Genomic DNA, 23886 nt, shown 5'->3' on the forward strand with positions numbered 1-23886 from the left:
TCTTCAAGTTGTTCCCCCTCCTGCATCTACATCGCCGGCTTTCGTCCTTTGTCCACCATGTCTTCTACCGCACTGCCCCTTCTCACCGATACGCCTCATTCATAACGCGCGTCCGCTTCTGTCGCCTGCACACTGCGACGCGCATCTGCCCCGGCCAGGTGAGTCGTGCGTACGTGAGGTTTTAGCCCTCACGCGCGCTCGTTGGCCCTTCCTTCCCTCTTTGTTCCACCATGGCTAGGACCAAGCAGACGGCGAGAAGGAGTGCGGACGGGAAGGCCCCGCGCAAGCACGTAGCTCTAAAGGCCGCTCGTGTTACGAAACAAGATCAAGACCTTCGGAACAATGTCATGTTCCAGTTGTCTTCCCGTACGGACATCGTAAAAGTTTCTAAGTCAAGTTCCGCCGTCGTCCTTCCTCATGACTACCATATATGGGTTAAAAGCGGACATCGGCGGTACGACGTAACACGAGCTGAGTTCGAGGCCCTTTTGGGGCATCATATCCCCGAGTTGCTCATTCGAAAAGAAGCCTGTGAGTTCACTGTCGACGACCTGGCACGCTTCCGGGTGACCAATTCGGTCAACGACACAAGCCGTCCCAACACCATTACAGAAAACGAGTAGGACATCTCCCAAATCTACCTCTGGAAAACCGGTGTGTACTATGGGGTGGATGCATCCACTGAGAACTCCTACCCCATAGATCTTTACACACTCAAGATCATGGGTACCGGGGACAGTACTACCCATACGGTGGTTAAGGGAGTCTTCCGTTTCGGGGGAAAGACCGGCACTATGCATACACGGAAATCGACGCCTTCTGATCGCAGGACTTCTGCGATCAAAATGCAAAATGGCATTCGGTCGCAGAAGGGGGCAGAACCCTGGTGGGGCAAAATTCTTCTAGCCCCATCTCGAAAAGGTTCTCTTCCAAGACCGGAGCGACATGTGCATCCCAGTCGCAGTCTGCAACGCAGTCAAACTTCTTGGCGATACTTCTTTGGCCAAGGAGTATTGGAACGATTTCATTAAGACGAGCCTGTTGTACGAAGTAAGTGGCGCCTTGCCGCGCTGCATCCGAGATTTTCAAGATGCCAGGAAGCGCCAAGACGAGAAGAGAGTTAGACTCACTCGCGAAGAAGGTACTAGCCACACGCTTTCCGCGGCGTTGGCGTTTAAAAGTGGCGTAGTTGTTGCCACACTTGAAAGAACTCCCCATGTCATGCATAGTCTCTGCTTTGCCGCCTCTGACAAGATTATTGTAGACTGCATGGAAGAGAGCCCCCTACGCCTCTGCGCCAGCTCTCTGAAGAGCTGCGTTGGGCCGGCTCGGCCTTTCTGACGGTATCCGAACTGTACCGCGTTGAAGTGTTTCCACCTCCGGAGAAAAAAAGAGGTCCCGCCCAGGTTACAGCGTGCAACGCAGGGCACGCGAGAAGGCGTCATCCCTCGACCATAGCCGCGGTCAAGCCTCTGGTAGTCACCGTAATTGAACCTCCCTTGATTATTACGCATACAAAGGTAGGAATGAGTAAATGCATACTACGGGGCAATTCAATACGAAGAAGGACACGTCCGGTTTCTAGAGCAAGTGCTCCGGTTTTGTATTATAGCGACTGAGTCTCCTCGCATGTACGTCCTTGCGAGTGTACCGAATGTCCTGTGAAACGAGCGTGTATCTAGGGTGGAGAGTTAGCACAACTGTGCATGGTCCGTAGAAGCGCGATTTGAAGGGGGGCCATTTCTCCACGGATCCCAGGGATGCTCCTTTGCCACCAGTATCTCCTTACCAACCCGAAACGTTACGTCCCAGCGCTTCCGTGGTGGGCTGATTTACATCGAGCATGACTTCTTTCTGCTCTTACGGCCGCAACATGTATCAATTCCATGTTTCGATAGCTTAAGTTCGCCGTCGGGAATAAACGGAGCTGGTCGAGTAGTGTCATTCTAGGGGGAACACCGTACAGTAACTAAAAGGGCGAAGAACCGCCGGCCGATGCTCTGCGGCGGTACCCATATTCCGCAGTCTGTATAGCGGCCTCCCATGTTGAGCTGCTCGACCCAAGACCGATAATGATCTTGCGTGCCGCTCGTTTAAGGGTTCCAATCATGCGCTCTGCGCGTCCATTCGGCATGGGTGCATAAGCAAGCACAATCTTCCACTCAATGCCATGCTTTTTCATGAGGTTCTCGAGTGTTGGTGTTGTGAAGCAAGTCGCATTATCTGAGACAATCCTACAGAGTGAACCGAAATTATAGATGATCTCTTCCTCAATGAGCTTCACGACCTCTTCCGCGGTTGAAGTTTCAGTTGGCTTCGCAATTAGCCAGCCCGTGAGATGCTCGACGGCCACCAGCATGTATCTCTTGCCGGAACCCGACTTTGATAGCGGCCCTGCAAAGTCCACAGGGAACGTGCTAAAAAGGGAAGTTATTGGGAAGTGTGACGTCGTCTTGTACTTGGAGAGAGTGGTCGCCTTTTGGCATCCCTCACACCTGCGGACATAACCAGACAGGTCTTTGTGGACCCCGGCCACCGATAGCGATCCAGCACAAACTTCCTTGTTTTCTGCAGGTCCCAATGGCCCAACTCGTCGTGGACGGCACGGACTATTTTTTACGAGCGTTTTGCGAAGGAATAGCGCGCAAGTCGTTCGGCGGAAGATGTTTCCATCGTGCGTCAGGAACCGCTTGGCATTACGACGGTTCATTCGACGCTGTAGAGAGTCCAACTCTATCATGTCAACACCGCGTAGGTATTTGGCGATGTCTTTCAAATGTGGCTCTAGGTCTAGAACGTCGACAGCCTGAATCTAAGAATTGCAGACAAGGTCACCCTCGTCTTCCGGGTCTCCTCGCAGATTTCCTCCAACGCAAAGACGAGAAAGTGCGTCGGCGGCCTTGTTCTTGCTGCCCGGGCGATACTGCAGTTTGAACTCGTACTCGGCGAGAAAGTCCATCCATCTAGCGAGGCGGCCATGAATATCCTTCTGCAAAGCGTACTGAAGGGCTTGGTGGTCAGTCACCAACATAAACTTCTGCGTAGATAACAAGTACACCCGAAACTTCTTCAGCGCAAGTATAACAGCTAGAGCTTCACGCTCACATGCCGAGTAATTCTTTTCGGGATCGTTCATCGTACGACTCCCGTACTGAATAGAATGATTTTCCATCATCCTTGCGCTGTGATAGCACAGCGCCAAAAGCAACCGACGAGGCATCAGTTTCGACCACAAACGACCTCTCGAAGTCCGGAAACGCTAGACCCGGCGGAGAAGTCAGCATTAATTCCAGCTCCTCAAAAAGCCTTCTGCATTCCTGGAGTCCGTCAAAGGTCCTCTTCACGGAAGTCGCTGCATGTAGCGTTGCTGATATCTCCTCGAATCCGGGTATAAAGCGGCGGTAGTAGCCGGAAAGACAAAAAAAGCTGCGCAGCTCCGTGGTCTTGGTTGGCACCAGCTGCGGTTGGATAGCCCTGACCTTCTCCGGGCCCACCTTGATCCCTTGGGCACTCACAATTTGACCCAAAAAACGGGTCTGCGATTGTGCGAAACTACATTTTGAAATCTTGAGCTTCAGCCCGTTCCCACTGGCAATTCAGAATAATTCGGTTAGATGAGCGACGTGCTCGTCTATAGACTTCGAGAACACTACCACATCATCGAGACAAACAAGCACAAGACGAAGCTCACGAAATAGTTGATCCATCATCCTTTGAAACGTAGACGGTGCGGTGCGTTCATCAAACCAAAAGGCATCACTTCAAACTGGAAGGTTCCATAACGACAGACGAAAGTTGTTTTCTCCTTACAGCTTTCTGCCATCCGGACTTTCCAGTAGCCAGAGAACAAATCGAGAGTACACCCTAGTAATGTATTTAGTGTAACCCATACTATTTCTCAGGCCCTGATTTGGGGACGGTCTGCACAAATTAGTGCCACACACATTATTTGTGGGCATACACTATTATAGGGGCCGGGGTATTTACTGTGTGTGACACTATATGAAAACTACCTATTTAGTGTATGTCGGTGCAAAAAGGCTAGGAGCCTCTTGGAGCTCAGATGCAATCGCATTCAACTGTCTAAATCCTCCGTTGACCTTAGGGGTTCATCGGCTGACTCCCCGTTGTCTTCAACTTCATCTCCATTCACCGGCGCTCCGTCAAAATTGTCCCGATACTTGTTGATTATTTCCTGCAAGCGTGGAAAAAGCTGCCTCTCCTCCCATTTTCCATTCAGATTAGTGCCGAGCCCACAACTAACCATATCCTTTCGAGCAAAGCTAATACCGTCTTTATCTCTCTGGACGTTCACATCACGGACTGAGTCTGCGGCAAGCTTCATAAAAAATTTCTTTCCAGGGTTAGCAAGCTTCCCAGAAGCGTTATCTCCTACACTGCATAGTCCCTCGTCAATCATGGTCAGCTTGTGATCGTCCCAACGACGACGCCAAGCCGTCTTAAATTTTTTGAATTACAAAAGAGTCCGCGGGCTGGACTAAATCAGTTGCATTCTTTGGGACGAACCGTACTTCTGTGTTAATAGATCCCAAGGCTGACTTGATTTCGTCTGTGATAGCATGACCACTGCAGTTGTCCATGTACAAAACGCGTCGTCGTCCACCGGGAAGCGGCGATATGGCCCTCGGTTCCTTGAGCCACTGTGCCATCACAATTCGGTCTATCCAGCATTTTGGTCCCGACCTGTAGGACACCCCAGGTACATTGTCAGGGAGACCACGGATTGGGTAATTGCGTAGGGCGTTCTGAAATATTAGGAACGGCGGACAGATTTCCGCTCGTGACCCTCCAGAGATCAACACCATCATAGTCATACCAACGTCACTCGAGACCACATCAGCATATTTGACATCTTGATCACCACGTAACGAAAGCGTTTTATGATCGTCCATGTTAATGACAAAATGTGTTTCGTCTGCATTAAACACATCCTCATCATACAATGAGCCAGTATTAAATTCACGGCAGAGTGATCCGAGGTGATATGCTACTTCACGTTTGATAAACTCTTGCTTCTGTAGAGACACGAGGAGTTTGCCAGTCTGTGCCCGGGATACAATTCCGTGGGACTGCATGAAGCCCTGCACCCTTCGGGGTGTGACGTGACTGCGTATGAAGTTTCCAGAACGAGGCTCCACCATTCCGGAGTGGTACTGCTCAGATGTCGAGTTATCTACTAGTCGGAGGGCAAGACGATGAAGCAGATGTTTGTTGAATTTTACCCCGACCTTGCGAAGACGTCCGAATTCCGAAAGTAGGTCTGCATAGAGATGAACAACCCATGCACTCCTCTTGCGACCACGTCCAGACCTAGCCTTAATGTTGTGCCTTCGGATACTCTGAGCAGTCGGTCGAACAAAGGCGTTGCCATTCCTTCTGGTATTGGCCCCTTGTTCCGCGAGAATATTGTTGCGTGCTGCCCAGTATCTGCTGGCACGAGTGAGGTTTGCGTTGGGCGTACCGCGAAAATATTGGGGAAATTGACGCACAGACTTGGATGCTATTCGGCTTTCTCCATTGGCAGAGGCGTCATTTTGCATCCATCTCACAATCTTGGCGCACTGGGTTTTGGTCAAGACATTCTGGATTGCACGACGAGGGTTGGCGTTTGTGTGGGAGTCGCTGGTTCCATTTTGAGAAGCACTTGTGGGCTGTTGTGCGCAACAGTAAATTCGCCGGGTGCTGTAGCGGAAGGGGGGCTTGCATCGGACAGACATTGGCTGTTGATGCGTCTTTGCAGTGCTGCGATGATCGGGGAAGCCTTGAGCATGTTGAGATCAACGAATGTTGGTCAGAAAGAGCAGCGAAGTCCGCTGGAAGTTATATACTGTATTTTGATTACGTCATGCGCAGGAGCAAAGAGACGGCGGCGGCCGGCGCCGCAAAGCTGCCATAAATTATTTAAGAAGCACACGTGTAGCGATAAATCCGAAACACATACACTATTTGCCCCGGCCCTGAAGTTTCTTTCGCCCTAATTGGTGTGTCACACACTAATACCGGACATACACTAATTTTTCACGTACTCTAAATACAGTACTGGGGTGTAGTGAACACTTTGCTTCCCTCCAGGTCATCGAAAATCTCCTCTATCTTTGGCAATGGCCAGCGGTCGGCTTTTATCTGTAGATTAAGGGTTCGGCAGTAGACACAGAACCGATTCTTGCCGTCTTTCTTTGCCACAATGACAATTGGAAACGACCAGGCCGAAACATACGGCGTGATTATTCCGGCTTTGAGCATCTTGTTGATTTCTTCACGAATGATTTCGTTGTGGCGCGGAGGTAGTCTTCGTGCCGTATGCGTGATAGAGGACGAATCCTCTAACTCAAATGAGTGTGTGGTGGGAACATCGGCCGGCCTTAAGTCATCAAGTGAGTAAGCGGCGATACGTGATTCCTTGATCGATTCACGAAGACGCTTCCTTGCCTCTGCAGTCAAGTGGCTCAACTTCTGCGACAGCAGGGCAAAATGGGCCTCCTCGGGGCTGTATTCGAGCTTTACTTCGCCCTCCATGCTAGACGAAGGGTCTTCCTTCCAATGCTCTGGTATGATGTCCTCAAGGGCAATCTCGTCAGCACCCGCGGCTTGTATCTGCAGACGCCGGTATGAAGCCAACTATGCAATATCAGGTTCGAAAGGTATCTCATCACGAACTGCTAGGACCAGTCCACGTCCACTTGCGGAGGAAGAGTCGAGGGCGGCGTCACTGTCCGACTTGAAATCCTCGCTATCCGTCGACGACCCTGATAACTCCCTTTTCTCTACTTCCATCTCCAATCCTAGCTTCATGGTCTGTTATCCAATAGTAATCTGCACGTGCTGTTTCCCCACATCATTACACGCTTGAAGTTTCTCTTGCGAAGGAAGTCCAATGATCAGATCGAAGGGTGTGGCTTCTACAACGAAGTAGTCGAGGTTGACGGTGAGTTCGCCAAAAGACGTAGGGACCTGTAGCAAGGCCCCAATGCATGGAGCATTACCCCCGTCTGCTACCGTAATCCTCTTCTTACTAGGTTGGGGCGTAAGACAGAGCTTGGAGACGAGCTGCGGGGAAATGAGATTCGGTACTGCACCCTAGTCAAGCAGAGCCTGCGCCTCAGTGCCGTACAGACGGACGGTCACGGACCTCAGCCTCTTAGGCCTCGTGTAAACATGACCTGCATAGGCACGGGTAAGATTTCTTTGCCTAGAGAAAAAGCGACCGATTTATATCTTTGTAGCCTCCGCATATCCACGGATTAGCTTGCCAAACGTCAATACAGACGATGCATTTGCTAGTTTCGCGATGACATTGTACTTCTCGACATGCTCCTGAAAAGCAGCCTTTTTAGTTGTCTTCTTACCAGCCTTCTTTCTACGAGTCCTTATTTGGCCTGCGAGTAAGGGCGGAAGGGCACCTGCCCCTTGACCTAGCCCTGCCGTTGTAGGCGGGTTCAGAAGGTGGGGGATCGCAGCCTTGTCCTGCGTGCGACGCTGCTTCGGGCGCTCTTCGCCTTCAGCGTTACGCTTAGAGGCAGCCATCATATCCTCTTCCTTTGTCTCTGCAGTGTAGGGGACCCGCCTCGAGCTTGGGCTATCTTTAGCGATGGGGGCAGCCTTGGTCTGGGGCCAGCTCCTGGACAGCGGAGCCTTGGCCCTCGACCAGCAGCTTTCTTCTCCGTGACCAAGCTTCCCACAACTGGGACAGTGTGTATCACGGTAAGGGTTGGACGGACACGTAGTCGCACCATGCTCGAAATCATTGCAGAAAGAGCAGGTAAGAGTGTCGAAGGATGACTGGCCCGCATTATTCTTTTTCATCAAAAGAGAGAGCTCGGACAACTTGTCTGCCAGCATGTCTACTTTTTCCTCGACCTTACTTGAAAGTTGCAAACGGTCAGGGCGTTGTAAAATGCTTTTCCGGGCAACGTAATGTGGCTGGGACATCGATTGTACAGCAAAAAATGCCATGCCTCCACCATCGAATTCTTGGATTGCCTTACGAAGCTCTCCCTAAGTACCTGGTGCCCGGTACAATACGAACTGAACGACATCGGTGTGCTCCATGACCGCGTTTTGTAGCAGCCCAATATTAGCCTCGGAGTTAAACGCCGCCTTGTCGAAACAGCGGTCCATCTCGTTCAGCGATCCCTGCAGGTCGCTTTGATTCAAACGGATGGAGACTGCTCGACGAATGTGTTCTTCTGGTCCGGCAACAGACTCGAAGCGGTCTATGCCGGCCTTCGTAACGGCATGATAGTCACCAGCGTCGTCCGTCAGCTTGCCATTACGGCTGTAGGTGTCGTAATAAAACTCAAGGACATCACCTCGCAGGTATCATAACAGTTCTCCAGCGTTGTCTTCATCGGATTTTCCTCGCATCACGACATTCTCATAGACGAAGAAGAACTTAGCAACATCTGCTTCGTGCTTACCGTCAAACGCCAGCCTCGAGGAGCTCGCCTGACTGTCGGCGTCGGCCCTCCACAAGAGTACCATGCTGTATGGTAAAGGCGTCAGTGGTCTTTTTATTATTTTCCTCTCCCTCTCTGTCGTAATCTGTCTGTATGTGGCTGCCTCCTCCGTGCTTCCACCTTTTCCCTCCCGCTTTTATCGCAGCCGAACTTCCACTTGCAAGCCCACGCAGACACATCTAGAAGCGCTCCGAAATTATTCTAAAATTTGGTCTAAAATTTGGTGTAAAAATTCAGTGCATCACTTAGGGTTCACACGGTTTTTGCAATTTTACCGTATGATCGGTATACAGATCAACTCAAAGTAGGGATATGAGGACTGACGGACAGCAAGGACAGACTGTCCGTATCACAGTCTGTCCACAACAGTATTTAGGAGACGCGACGGCGACGACGAGTAAAGACCACCCCGTGAAGATTACGATTCATGGTGGTGCAGGAACGATAGCCTCGTCTTTACTCGTGATCTGTCTTCCTCCACACTAAGTCTAGCAGTCTCACTCCGTCGTCGGTGGATCATGGTACGTGTATTATGTGTGCTATGTGTCCACGTGTATGGGTATCATCACCGGTGGGCATGAGCGCCGCAGCGACTGCGCTGTTATGGGTATCATCACACTCCCCCTGTCGCTGTGGCGCGATGCCTCGTGTGCTTTGTGCATGGGGCAGGGGGGGTGGGGTGCAGACTTTTAGCTACTTTGTGAGTTTGGTGAATGGCGCGGGTGTGAATGGCTTTGTGAGGATGTCTGCGAGCATGTCGTTGGTGGATACATGCTTGATGTGGATCGCTTTTTGTTTCGTTTGATGTGCGAGATAGTGGTGGCGGAGGTCTATGAACTTTCGGCGTTTCGTGGGGCCACTGTTTTTGGCTACACGTATGGCCGATTGGTTGTCGATATGGAACGGTGTTTGTCCTGGGGGGAGCATGTCAATGTCTTTGAGGAGTCTTCGTATCCGTGTCGTCTGTTGAGCTGCTGCTGTGGCAGCTATGTATTCAGCCTCACATGTTGATGGGACTGTTATTGTTTGCTTCATTGATCCCCAGCATATTGGCGTTTCGTTGTAGAGATGGACCATTCTAGATATGGATTTCCTGTTGGTGACATCCGCGGCAAAATCTGCGTCGCTGTACGTTTCGAGAAGGCTGGGGAGAGCGGTTGTGTTCTCGTTGTGTTTTCCGGCTTTATAGAGCAATCCATGGTACTGTGTGTGTTTGAGGTATCGGATTAGCCCTTTGAGTGCGTTCCAGTGCCGGGTGGTGGGGCATTTGGCTGCGACTGATAACCTATTTGCCACGAAGTATATATCTGGTCGGGTTGAATCTGCTATGTACCTTATGTCTCCTAGCAGCTGCTGATATATCTTTTGTGATTTTTGGCATTGGTTCGTCATCCTCTGTGGGTCCATGGAGTGCCGTGTTGCTGTTGTATGGCGTGGGTTTGCTGTTGCACATGTCCATTTCTGCCTTTTTGACCACGTACTGTATGGCGTTGGGTTGTGACGGGTGGATCGCTCCGTCTGGGAATTTTTTGATTGTCCATCCTAGGAGTTGTGCTGGTTCTCCAAGTTGTTTGATGTTGTATGCTGTGGTGGGGATGGCGGTAACTTTTTTTTGGAGCTGTTTGGACGTGCTGATTACCATGAAGTCGTCCATGCTAACAGATATTATGATTATGTGGTGGGGTGTGCGTCCGTGAAACAGGCACATGTTTGCTTCCGATTGGGTGAATTTGTGCTGGTGTAGCAGCTTGAAGACCGCACTGATGTATGTTGGTCCTGCTCCTGGGGTGCTGTAGATATTCTTGTGGAGCTTTCCCACTTTGTGTTGATGTTTGAATGACCCGTCAAACCTCGGCTGTTGGCGTACGTATACTGGTTTGCGTCCTGAGTGGTCGAACTTGTCATGGAGGTAGGCTGCTTTAATGTCAATATGCTCGATGTGCATGTTGAATGATGCCGCCAATGCAAAGAGGAGGCGGACAGTTGTTTTGTCTGCCATGTATGTCGTCGTTTTCTCAGGGTCGAAGTGTACGTGCGGTATCATTTTGTCCCCTCTTGCTGAGCATCGTGCCTTTCATTCGGTGATCTCCACTTGTTCGTTTCTTTTGTAGCGGTACCCCATGGTCAGCCGTATTGGTTTGGTCTGTTTGGGGATTTGTGTTGGGGGTAGCCATAGTACAACTTTGTTGTTGTCCAGATTGTCGAGCTCTTTGTTGTGGGCCTTTTCCCACATATGTGCATCTGGGTAGTTTCTTGCCTGGCCGTGGTGCATGGGGGCCGGGGATGTGGCATTGGTTTTTTTTGGTGTTGGCTGGGGTGTGAATGTTTTAAAGAGGACGTGGACGTTGTGTGTGGGGTCTAACTCTTTGTGGTATGCCTTGAAATCAACGGTTCGGATGCGTCGTGTCTTGCCATCATGTGTGTTGATGACCATGACGTGTTGGGGGTCTGTGGCGTAGAGGTATCGCACCGTGAGTGCTCGTGCATGAAGCTTGCGTACCACTGTTTTGCTGGTGATGTTCGGGACATGTCCCAATTGTCCAAAGATCATGTATTGTGGTACAGCGGGTTTGTGGCCATGCCATACGGTGGTTGGGATTTCTCCGGTGCCAAGGTGGAGAGTGTGGTTGTATTTGAATGCCGCGTCCTTGATTGCGTCTTCCCAGTGGTGGTCCGGCAGGCCGCTGTGGTGGAGTGACGCCCTTGTTGCGTTCATGATTGTGCGATTTACTCTTTCGGCTATTCCGTTTTCTTGGGGCGGATAGGGGACTGTGGTGGTATGCTGTACGCCGTTGGCTTTGTACACTTCTTTGGTGTGGCTTGCTAGGTACTCTTTACATTATCAGTGTGTAGTTTACGTGGTTTTGGGTACGGTCCTTTGTTCAGGTGCGACAGGACATTGTCGAGATGTTCTGGAGCTTGGTCGCGTTTTTGGAGGAACGTGATAATGAGGTATCTGGAGTTGGTGTCTATGACGGTCATAAAGTATTGGTTGCCTTGTCTTGATGGTGTGGGGAATGGGCCACATATATCGCTGCTAAGGGCTTCTCCCGTCTTGTATCGGTGTTGCTTTCGACGGTGGCGAGCAGGGTGGAGTTTCGCTTTGGCACAGCTTGTGCATGTTATTATGGGGGTGTCTTGGCAAGGGCTTTGGGGAGGTTTGGTATGAATTTCCGTTTTGCCATTTGCTGGAGCGTGGATGGTCTGATGTGGTTGAAGACCATGGGTCAATGGTGGTGCTCATGCTGTGTTTTGGCATTGAAAGTGTCAGGGGGGGTTGGGACTTGGTTGTGCTGCCTCTGCATTGGGATTGGCTTTCCGATTGTGTGGGGGGTACTAATTCGGGGGCGGGGTGCTGCAGTGCGTGAGGGAGGTGCGGCCGTTGGTGGTGCACGTTGCTTGGTGGGTTCTGGTAGCGTTCTCCTTTTTGTCTTTGTCCTCTGGTGCGGCATCACTCTTGTAGCCAGTGTGCGGGGGTTATGGTGTGCCACATTGAGGTCGTATAGGCCTTTTCTGTACTGTGCGGTGGCTACAACTGTCGGGGGTTTTGCTTTTGTGTTTATCACATGTGCTGTGTTGTGGTAGAAGGTGACTGCTCCCCACTGTGCTGCTATATCATGGACTGATAGGAGGTTCTTTTTGATGTGCGGATTCGATATGGCTGGTAGGTTAAGCCATTTGTTCTTGGTCGTCCGTATCTGTATCGTGCCGTGGTGTGTCGCAGGGGGGGTTATTGACGTCGCCGTGTTAGTTCGGATTTTTTGTTTGAGGGGACGCATGGTCTTGGTTGGCCGTATGACGTGTGATGGGTTTGCTCCGGAGTCCAGTGCGAATTTCCTACCATGGCCGTTGCCATCCAGGTAATGTGGGCTTGACTGTGAGTTGTATAGGTGCTTGTTGTCTTCCTGTTCATTCGTGATGGTGGCCGCGTTACCCCTTGCCAATTTTTTTGTTGGGCTTGGTTTCCCTTGCTGATATCGGGGGGATCGGGCAAGGTGTGAAGTGGGGGTGTGGATGCAGGGTTGCTCCAGGGGTCACCCGTTTTTGGGTATCGGCTCCATCCTCTTTCTCGGCTGCGGCCTCTGGTGCGTCTTCTGTATGCTTCTACGGGTGTGGTGTTCGGTGTTTGGGGCATGCCGTGAGGTGTGTTTCCGGGTTGGGTTTGCCGCTCCATCGTGCGCGCGTGTACTGCTTGGAGCCTTTGTGTGAGGGTGTGGATTGTGTCCGGAATTGTTCCGGTTACTATCCAGGTGTCTTGTAAGTGCCTGTACTTGGGATGGGCTGACAGTCCTTGTATGATGAACTGAATGGTGACTGACTCGCCGTTTTTGCTGTTGGGATAGTTGGCAAGGCGCATTCTGGTGCGTATTCCGCGGTGCTTGGCGATATACTCCTCCAGCGTTGTGGTGCGTGTGAGGATCGTGTGTTCGGCTTCTTGCTTAAAGAGGAGATGAGCCGTGGTTGTTGTAGTATAACGACCGGTGTGCGCGCGGGGAGGTTATTAACCGTGCGGCCGTGCACGGTGCACACGTGGGCGGGTGTGCCCACGTGTAGAGAGCGCGCGCGTTGACCAACCGGCCGTGGCGTGGCGCACGTGTACAGTAGCACACGTGTCGTCCGTGCGGTAGTCTGTAAGCAACACGCGTGTACAATAGTGCACACGTGTAGTAGCAGCGTCCGTGCGGTAGTAGTATTATGGCGCTAGCTTTTTAATTGTGTACAGTACCCGGCACGCACTAGGCGGCAGGTACTGTACTACTGTACTTGGACAGGTGTCCGAGGCGTCCCTCTGAGGGGTTAAGACCTGACACCCGTCCCTACCGGTAAACTGGGGGAGGCTCGCCCCCGTCCCTTTCGCGCCTATATACGTCTGTTTCGGTTGTCTATCGCGCGCGCTGGCTTCTAACCCGTTACCGGTCGCTCCTGTTCCCGCACCACGGGGCGACTGCGCGTAACCAGCCAGTGAGCCACTCCCTTTTCGCGAGCTCGTCCGATCAGTTCAATTAGCGCGTCGCGTCCACGCCACGTGCTCCCTCGCTATAGCCTCCGCCTCTCACCCAACCCAGGGCGGAGAGGAGTTATCCCACAGTTGTCGTGTCTGAGAAGTGGTCGGTGATTGTTTGCGCGATTTGGAGTGGTGGTGCGTCCATTTCTAGATCTGCGGTCGCTGCGAATGTTGGTGGAAGTGAGTTGGTGATTTCCATGCGCATTATGGCGCTGTTGCGTCTGTATGCCCCGTAGGGCTTCTTTCTTCTGGTGTGGTGTACGTGGGGTCCAGTACATTTTCCATGCCATTGATTACTGCTAAGTCGCTCAGAGCTTGCTTCCACGAGGGAAAGTTGTCTCCGTTGGGGCGTAGGGAGTGCAGTTTTGTTTGGATCCTGTGATCTGTGGTGCCAGATCCTTCTTCGTTTGCCATGTTTGTTGGCTGTGTTTGGATGCTCTCAACACTGGGTGAAGGCGCTGTGGTTTGCGGGCTCTATAAACTGTTCTGTGGAGGCGCTGGTGGTGTTCTGGGGACGTATACAAGGCTGCCGGTGTGGGTTGGCGCTTGGGGTCTTGTCCGGTGGCGGGGTGATCGTCGGGGGAGGTGGCTTCCCGCGTTGTGGTGATCGTCTTGCAGTGATTGTTGCGTAGGGTCTATAACCGTGGTGCAGGAACGATAGCCTCGTCTTTACTCGTGATCTGTCTTCCTCTACACTAAGTCAAGCGGTCTCACTCCGTCGTCAGTGGATCATGGTGCGTGTATTATGTGTGCTATGTGTCCACGTGTATGGGTATCATCACATTCATTAAGGGCAGCTCTTTTTCGCAAAAATATATAAATTAAATTGAACATTCGAAAAGCTAACTTGAGAAATATTTTCTTAACGTGCTTGTTTTCTGCAATAGCATCTTGCAGAACACAGGAATAGCCGCTTTGATTGCGCAAAAACCTTAACAATATAATGCAGATGGAGTACCAAGCTGTCTTTTTACACTAGCGGTTTTGGTTTCGAAGTTATTTTACCTGCGGTTCTACGGTGCTTTAAAAAAGCGTCTTTTCCAGACATAGCTAAAAACGACCACGAAGAACATGCAATTCTCACAAAATTCGTTCTGGTCCCAAGTCAGAGGTCAAGTACGGTGGCGCGAGTATCATTTTCTTTCTTGTCGGGGAAGCGAAAGTCAAGAATAAAATTGGTCGAATACTGTCCTCCTATGAGGACAATGATCCAATAGACACTAGCATATACGTCGGGTGACCACTTTTTCTCCGTTGCGCACTGTTGCACGCACTCCTGCAGTTCTGAAGCCCGTATTGTGCTCGCCTCGGCTCTCTCTGCCCCGGTCAACAGGAGGGCACCAAACAGGGCCATCGATCCGACGTGATTCTTTGCGCAGGTCGTTCAGTAGAACAACTCACGACCCTTTCTGCGTTCGTGGCGATTCGGTCGGCCCCGTCTATCGAGAGGGACTGGAGAAAGACCATTGCGCCGACGATATCATTCTTGTCGAAAGCCTCTTAATACAACTCTACGGCCCGTGTTGCCTTCTCGTCGATTCTCTCTATCCTTGTCATCAGCAGTGCAGTGCTCGCAGAATGGGCATCACTTCGATGTGATCATTTCTCCTCAATCACCGACCGGGAACCGCGCATATGCGCGCGTCGAACGAGTCGTCCGCGTTGGAACCTTCGTGGCCTTTGGAAACGGCCAGTGGCACGTGCGCGCCGTGCCGTATAAGTCGCTACGTCACACACGTATGCGGAAAGCAGAACGCAACTCTTTCACAATTCCTCAACCGACGGAGGCTCACCAGACTCTTTTTCGTGCACAAGTCTTGCTGCACCCCTTGCTGTCCGCCACAACCCACTCACACACATTTCCATCCCGAGCCACTTGAGGCAGTGGGAATACACGTCGACCTTACCCCCGCCACATAAGCACAATTCCAAGCCGGCCGGGGAGGCTTGGCTTCGCTGTCCGCCCGCTTCGTTGTCCGCCCGCTGGCAACTTCAACCGCGTTGCCGTTCTCAGCCGTCCCCCGGCTGTGTGCGGAGGATGAACAGGCGAAGAAATGTCAAAATAGAGCTGCTTCTGAATCTCCCGGCCTTCCTCCACACAACTTAAAAGTCGCCCCCGCCGCCCGCCTCCTTCCATCCTTCCATCTCCGCATCAGTTCACCAGCCTCAACCCGGCAGCCACATCTCTCTCAGCCACATCTCACTCACCATGAAAAAAACCATCGCCGCCTTTACCCTTGTCTTCCTGCTCGGTTCCGTCGTGGCCCAGCCTACTAGTGGCAACGGCCCGGCCGACAGCGAGGCTTTTGAAGCCGTCGGCCCCCAGAGCGCAGTCTTCGAGAATCGTACCAGGGCCCAGTGTGATCCCCGCTTCCGCACCTTCGACGGCACCTGCACCAATAATGCCACCGAGATCAGCCGCACCCAGGGCTCCGCAGGTCTGCCGCACTTCTCCTACTTTCTGGAGAGCCCGCCCGAGCTCCTCTTCTCTGGCGAGCTCCCGTCCCCTACGCTCATCTCCAACGGCCTCACCACCCAGACTATGGACATCCGTGAGCCGCGCGGCCTGAACGAGCTCGTCACCTTCTTCGGCCAGCTCATTGACCACACCTGTGCCTCCACCCCAACCAACAACGGCGCCGAGGGCACTATCGCTGAGCCCGCCTTCATCGACGTCCCCGCCGACGACCCCATCATGGCCAACATCTCCGGCTCACAGCTCATGTTCTTCCGCTCTGAGCGAGAGGAGCTCCGCCTCGAGCCGGGCGTCGAGCGCGCCATCAACATCCTCACCTCCGCCATGGATCTGGACTCTGTCTACGGGCCCAGTAAGGCTCGATCCGATGCTCTGCGCTCCTTCGTCGACGGCGAGCTCAAGACCAGCCCTAACGATCTCCTCCCGCTCAACACCCTGGGCCTGTCCAACGAGCCCTCCCCCTCCGCTAACTTCTTCGTCGCCGGTGACGCCCGCTCCAACGAGCACCCCGTCCTCACCACTCTTCACACCGTCTTTCTCCGAGAGCACAATGACATCGCTCGCGAGATCAAGGCCACCTTCCCGGAAATGGAAGACGAGGAAATCTTCAACAACTCCCGCCAGGTGAACATCGCCCAGTTCCAGAGGATCGTCTTCGACGAGTGGTACCCCGCCATCACCGGACGCACCCTTCCCCCCTACGCAGGCTTCAGCCCAACCACGGACCCCACCGCCAGTATCCTCTTCACCACCGCCTCCTTCCGCGTCGGCCATACACTTGTCAACAACGAGATCACTCGCCTCGGACCAGGCTTGACTCCTATGAGTCCGCTCGACCTCACCATGACCTTCTTCGCCGGCGTGGGCCCGATCATAGCCAAGGGCATTGAACCGATCCTCCGCGGTGTCCTGAACACCGGTGCCCAGAAGATCGATCTCATGGTTGTTGACGCCCTTCGCAACTTCCTCTTCAGCAACGTCGAAGAAGTCATCGGCCTCGACCTCATCGCCCTCAACCTCCAGCGCAGTCGCGACCATGGCGTCATGTTGTACACCGACATCCGCCGTCGCTTCCGTCGCGGAAGGGAAGCCATCGTCAGGAGCTTCTCGGACATCTCCAGTGACCCCAACGTCCAGAGCAGGCTCCAGAGCGTCTACGGTGACGTCGACAGCATCGAGGCCTGGATCGGCCTCATGGCCGAGGATCATGCCCCTGGCAGCTCCATGGGCGCCACGATGCTCGCCATCTGGGAGGAGAAGTTCGGCCGCTTCAGGGATGGTGACCGCTTCTACTATGAGAACACGTTCCAGTATGACCCGCGCATTCTCGCCGGTATCCCCAGGCTCCAAGCTGCCTTGAATGGAGAGGACACCATGAACGCTCTCTTGCTCAGGAACACCAACATCGCGCCCGCTGATATGCCGGACAGCCCCTTCTTCACCAACTAATTGTGTCAAGGATTCTAACTGTGATGCAAGATCGATGGCTCGGTTTACTGTGATCGCGTCTCTATCTACCTTATGTAGGGATGGTAGCGATCCGTAGGCCGGCGGCGATCGTGGTGAGTTGATCGCTGTTGTACGTGTGATACGTGTCTGTATATGGCTCTCATGACTGCTGACGCATTGCTGTTGCGGCGTCGACGTTTGTTTTTATGGCTCTCATGACACTCCCCCTGTCGACGGCGCTGCAGTTTTGCCGTCTGCAGTCGTGTGGTTTCTGAGCTGTAGTTTGGGGAGGAGGCGCGTGTATGCTTGACGACGCAGCGGTTTTGTGAGGATGTCGGCGAGTTGTTCATCCGTGGGGACATGTGCAATGGCAATTGTGCCCTTTTGAGCCTGATGCGTGAGGTAGTGATGCCTCAGATCTATGAATTTTCGCCTCTTCGTCGGTCCCGTGCTGTTGGCAACGTGGATGGCGGACTGGTTGTCTATCATCAAGGGGGTCGGGGATTGCGGCAGCATGTGCACGTCCTGTAGCAGACGTCGGATCCACGTGGTCTGCTGTGCGGCGGAGGTGGCCGCAATATATTCTGCCTCGCAGGTGGATAAGGCTGTGATGTTTTGCTTGAGGGACCCCCAACATATCGGTGTGCCGTTGTATGTGTGGAGGGTCCCCGATATGGACTTCCTGTCCGTGATGTCGGCGGCGAAATTGGCATCGGCATACGAGACAAGGAGGTTCTGGGGTTTCTCTTTGTCTGCTTGCTTGCCGGCTCGGAACGTGAGGCCTGTGTTTGGTGTGCCCTTGAGGTACGTTATCAGGCGTTTGAGTGCGTTCCAGTGCCTTTGCGTCGGGTTGTTGGCCGCTACTGCTAGTCTGTTTGCCAGGAAGTAGATGTCTGGTCGCGTCGAGTCAGCGACGTAGCGTAGGTCCCCAATGATCTGCTGGTATTTTTTGAGTGTGTGCAGTTGGGTCTCGTCTTTGTCTGTTGGCTTCTGGAGCAGGACACCGTCGCAGTATGGGGTGTCTTTAGCATTGCATTTGGCCATGTCCACTTGCTGTACTATGTAGTTGATGGCGTTGGGCTGGGAGATGTGAATGTCTCCATTTGGGTGTCGTGTCACCGTCCATCCGAGAAAAGTCCTGTGTTCCCCTAGGCGTTTGATGTTGTACGCTTTCGCTAGGGCTGCGGCGCACTCGTCTTTGAGTTTCGCGGTTGAGGCGAGTACTGTGAAGTCATCCATGCTGACAGCAGCAATTATATGTTCTTTGCCTTTTTTTTGGACCAGAGGCACAGGTCTGCTTCGCTTTGCTTGAAGTTGTGTTTTCGTAGGAGTGTGAAGACTGCAGATAGGTATGTGTGGCCGGCGGATGGCGTCCCGTATATGTTCATGTTTAGTTTTCCGCCTTGGCAGGCATGTTTGTATGTGCCATTGAATCTGGCATGCTGTCTCACATATACTGTTTCTCCTCCGTTGTGCGCGAATTTTTCGTGTAGGTACGCTGACTTGATATCGATGTGTTCGATGTGCATGCGGTACTTGGCCGCTATTCCAAACATTGCGCGTACTGTGGTCTTGTCGGCCATGTACGTTGTAGTTTTGGATGGGTCGTAGTGCTTGTGTGGTAGCATTTTGTCCCCCCTTGCAGAGCATCGGGCTTTTCTCGATGCAATTTGTCCTTTGCTGTCCCTCTTGTAACGATATCCCATTTTTAGGGGTATCAGTTTCCGTTTCTTGAGGATTTTGGAGTCGGGTATCCACTGTACTACGTTCATGGCGTCGAGGTTGTCGAGTTCGGCGTTGTGGGCTTTTTCCCATTCGGCAGCGTCGGGGTATTTTTTGGCTTGTCCGGGGTGAGCTGGGGCGGGTGTGGTGCCTGTTATCTCTGTTGGCGTGCGATGCGGGGTGAAGGCTTTCGTGGCATATGTGCATGAGGCTACAGGATCGGTGGTGCTGTGGTATGGTTGGAAGTTGACGCATCGAACTCGTCGTGGTCTGTTCGTGTCGAGTTCGAGGACCATGATGTGGTTTTCGTCGATGCCATGGAGGTACCTGGCGGGTGTTGTCCTGTGGGCGAGTTTTGATATTTGTTTCCGATTTGCTAACTCAGGTACTGTACCGAGCTGTCCGAACAGCAGGAATTGCGGGACGTCGGGGGTGGCATTGGTCCACATGGTGTAGGGAAGGGTGTTGATCCCGTGGTGGAATATATTGTTGTACTTGAATGCAGCGTCCCTTACTGCGTCTTCCCAGTGCGTCTTGGGTAGTGAGCTGTGGTGGAGGGCGGCTCTGGCTGAGTTCATGAGTGTACTGTTTATCCTTTCCGCGATCCTATTTTGTTGGGGCGTGTGTGGGACTGTAGTGCTGTGCATGACGTTGTGCGATCTGTATACGACGTTGGCGCTGTCTGATACATATTCTTTCGCGTTGTCTGTGTGGAACAGTCTCGGTTTGCACCCTTTTCGTTTGTTGAGGGCTGTGAGGATGACATCCAGCCTGTGCGGTGTTTCTGCTCTTGATTGCAGGAAGTCGACTATGAGGTAGCGGGATCGTGTGTCTATTACTGTGAGTATGTATTTGTTGCCTTGCCTGGATGTGGGGTTGAATGGTCCACATATATCGCTGCTAAAGGCGGCTCCTACTCGGTAGTTGTGCGTCTTGGGGTAGTGCGGTGCGGGCTGCTGCTTCGCTGCAGCGCAGCTCGAGCAGGTGATCCGCGGTGGTCGTTGCCTGAGTGTGGGCGGGAGGTTTGGCAGGAGGCCGAGTTTGGCCATTTTCTGGAGCGTTGTTGGTCTGATGTGATTGAACAGTACATGATAGTGGTGGAAGTCCCTTTCTACAGCTGGGTGTGCTGGGATGTGCGGTGGGGGCGCTGGGTTGTGCATTTGGTGTAGTGGGATTTTTTCTGCGCGTGGTGCGGTGTGGCCACGTGCTATTGTACGGCTTGGCTTTGGCGTCGCTGTCTTCTTTTTTTTGTTTTTGGATTGGGGGCTTTTTTGGTTTGGGTATCGGGTCTTTTGGAATTTTTTATTGACCGTGGTGGTATGGTCCGGGCTGCCATGGCGTTGCGTTTGGTTTTTGGGAGATCGAGGTAGTACATGCCTTTCCTGAAGCGTGCTTGCGCTACTATTTGTGGCGGGTGTGTGCTCGTGTCGAGTACAGTGGCCTGTGTGGGTGTGAACCGGACCTCTCCCCATTGCTCTGCTATGTCGTGAACTGATAGCAGGTTGGATCGCATTGCTGGGTTGGCGATCGCTGGGACTCGTATGTGCCTATTCGTACTGGTCCGTATATGTATCATCCCCTTGTGTGTGGCGGGTGGCGTGATGTTGGTGGCCGTGTTAGTTCGGATGATTTGTCGGAGTGGTTTCATGTTCGTCGTGGGTTTGCGAACATGTGACGGATGCGCTCCTGAGTCGAGGGCATACTGCTTACCTTCGCATATGTCCTCGTCAGTCACCTGTTGCGCGATTGTGTCGTCGTGTTCGTCGCGGGTGCTGGCCATTTTCCCGGTGGTGGTTTTGGGCGGCAAACGTGTTTGCCGAGGGGTTGTGCGCTTCTTATCGGTATTCGTGTACCATTTGTCCGCATTTTCCCTTGTGGCTGCATTGCCGCGTTGGGGTTGATCGGGGTGGGTCGTTGATCCTCTGCCTTGCCTCCGGCTGCGAGTTCGTCGTCTCATTGCCTGGTAGTTGGGGCTGTCTGCCCATTGGTCTGTCGTGTTCATGCCTTGTGGACGTTGTTGCCGGATTTCCTGTTTTTCGTCTTCTCGAGCTTGTATGGATTTGAGTCGTTGGACGAGGTTGGCTATGGTTGTGGGGATTGTGTTGTTCGCGATCCACATGTCGGGTAGGTGTTGCAATGCCGGGTGCGAGTTGAGGCCGTGTATGATGAATTCTATTGTGACAGATTCATCATGTTGAATGCTGGGGTACTCTGCGAGACACATTTTTGTCCGTATGGTTCCGTGTGCTGCGATGTATTCATCTATGTCCCCTCCCGACTTGATCTTTGTGCGTTGTGCTTCTTGTTTGAGGATGAGGTGTGTGGTTGGCGTTGAGTCAGTGAAGTGTGTTTTGATCTCTGCCAGAAGCTGTTGAGGGGTAACGCTGAGGTCCATGTCGATTGTGCTTGCCAGATCCGCAGGGAGGCTGGTCATGATGCTCATGCGTAGGAATGCACATTTTCTGCGGTATATGGAATGGTACGGGCTCGTTACTGTGGGGGTGGTGAGCTTTCATCGAGGGCTGCCTCGACGTTGTTGATTATTGCTATGTCGTGGAGGGTTTGCGTCCATAGCTTGTAGTTCGTTCCGTCGCTTGCGAGTGGAGGTAGCTGTCCATGCATTCTTGTGTCAGCTTGGGGCATTGCCGGTGCTATTTCTTGCTGGTTTGACATTTGTGGGCGCTCTGCAGGTGTGATCGGAGCGGGTTGTGTTGGCTCTACGGGGGTGATCGGAGCTTGGTGTTGTGGCTCTACGGGTGTGGTCGGAGCGGGTTGTGTTGGCTCTACGGGGGTGATCGGAGCTTGGTGTTGTGGCTCTACGGGTGTGGTCGGAGCGGGTTGTGTTGGCTCTACGCTTGCTGGCGGAGCTTGTGGGGTTGGGGCAACGGGGCTTTGTGGTGCCGTGCTCTCGTTGTCCTGATCTCGTCCGGGTGGTCGGTATACGAGATGATCGTCTTGTAGTGGTGCGTGGTTAGGGTCCATAACCTGTGATGCAAGATCGATGGCTCGGTTTACTGTGATCGCGTCTCTATCTACCTTATGTAGGGATGGTAGCGATCCGTAGGCCGGCAGCGATCGTGGTGAGTTGATCGCTGTTGTACGTGTGATACGTGTGTGTATATGGCTCTCATGACACTAACGTTCTTTACAACCACATTTTCGAAATTTACTTTTTGACATTTTAATCAATACGTACCAACCCGACTTTCTTCTTTTAGAACAGCTGCACCTTCCAGATATGGAAGGTCCTCTCAGATAAAAATATAAAACTGGAAGGTAGTTCTAACATCTCTATCAGCTCTAGCCTTCTTTCAAAACAAGATATATACTTCTCTTGCCCGCCACTTTTATACCGTTCCGTATGTCTCTCAAGAACAGTGAATGAAAAACGTGCACCATGATGATCTGCGGCGTGATTCTTCTTCCTTTTCGCACATGCAACCCGTAGCGGCACGATTAGTGTCAATCAGAAAAGGGGTGTATTTGTCCCAGCGGAAGATGAGTAAGAAGAAGAAATAATGCAATTGAAGCAGTCCTTTTGACTTGTAGACGAAAGACCATAAAAAACTAGTCAAGAATTTACTGCAAGCCTTCACATGTGCCCTGCAAAAGGGCACTCTGTAGGGCCGATATACAGCTCTCTTTCTTTCAGCTGGCTGCTTGTGCATATATAGTACAGTAGAAGAAACTCTATTTGACTTGCCCTTCTCTACTTGCTTACATCTTCACTGGGCTGCTTCCATTTGTGACATTCAATAAGCGGAAAGGACATTGTGACGCCCGAACAGACTTCCGGCAACCTCTAAAGGCACAAAACTTGCGGAACGCCCCTAAGTGTGAATAGCTGCATTTCGCAAATTTCCCATTTCCCAAAATCATATGAATAAAATATTTATAAGGCAAACTGAAACAATCGGCATTGGAGAGGATTGACCAAAACATTCCGCCACTGACAAACGCTCCAAAGGACTGATACTACAATCCGAACCCTTCGATGACGTGATCCGTCGGTCAGGCTACAGAAGACGTACTGCTCGGCCAGTGAAACAAGACCATCAGGTCAGTTGTAATCTTTAGAATGACCGAAGCCAGGCGTGAAGTACTGTCCCTTACAGTTACGGTGCCACGCTTTCGAGTTGTAGTTGCGACAGTTGTAAGCAAACTATTTCTGGCAAACTATTTCCGGCATACCAAAAGGATTTGGAAACACTTGGCAGGGCCTAAGCTGCGGCGCGTACTGTACATGTACAAAAGGAACGAGTACTGAGCACCGTGCCAGTATGAATTGACTGGCGCAATTCAGATCCGCTCAACATAACCGCTGCCGCTACAGTGGGAATATCTCGAAACAAATGCTACGAAAACAAGGAAGCAACACATGCGAGTGTGGACACTGTGCGTGTTACGCTTCATCATAGAACGTCTTGTCGTCGCGCACAATTCCAAACCGCCCATACTGATTTAGTCATTGCTACTGTAAGGTTCTGCCAAGAATGCCTCCTCTTCCGTTCTCCATGTTATCAGCGAATGTTTACGACAACAGGGCTCAGCACATATTGTACCGTCGATAGTAGTTGATGTCATTGTGAAGATTGGCTTTTGTTGGACCCACAGATACAAAGTGATACGTTCTCTCTTTATGTAGTGCACTCTCCTGGTACTAGGACACGAAGACACTACGAATGGTCCGCAAATGACTTGACGTGCGGTGAACGACTTGCTGATCAGCCTTTAAAAGGCAAGCGCAGGATATGGGT

At 52.2% G+C, this 23886-nt stretch overlaps 2 protein-coding genes across 2 annotated transcripts; both read left to right on the forward strand.

Annotated features, from left to right (window-relative positions):
* Window positions 1-230: 230 nt before the first annotated feature.
* On the forward strand, window positions 231-623 carry CHC_T00003192001 (hypothetical protein). Its single transcript, XM_005714344.1, has one exon. It carries the CDS (start codon window positions 231-233, stop codon window positions 621-623), a length of 393 nt encoding a protein of 130 aa, XP_005714401.1.
* A 15068-nt stretch (window positions 624-15691) lies between these two features.
* Window positions 15692-17407, forward strand: CHC_T00009515001 (Animal heme peroxidase homologue). The gene has a single exon (XM_005714345.1). It carries the CDS (start codon window positions 15692-15694, stop codon window positions 17405-17407), a length of 1716 nt encoding a protein of 571 aa, XP_005714402.1.
* Window positions 17408-23886: the final 6479 nt, after the last annotated feature.

The sequence above is a fragment of the Chondrus crispus genome, genomic scaffold (assembly GCF_000350225.1).
Source record: "Chondrus crispus Stackhouse genomic scaffold, scaffold_179, whole genome shotgun sequence".
Classification (NCBI taxonomy): domain Eukaryota; phylum Rhodophyta; class Florideophyceae; order Gigartinales; family Gigartinaceae; genus Chondrus; species Chondrus crispus.

Coding starts and splice junctions, on each gene's coding strand:
- CHC_T00003192001 (XM_005714344.1), top strand. CDS start 231: ATGGCTAGGACCAAGCAGACGGCGAGAAGGAGTGCGGACGGGAAGGCC.
- CHC_T00009515001 (XM_005714345.1), top strand. CDS start 15,692: ATGAAAAAAACCATCGCCGCCTTTACCCTTGTCTTCCTGCTCGGTTCC.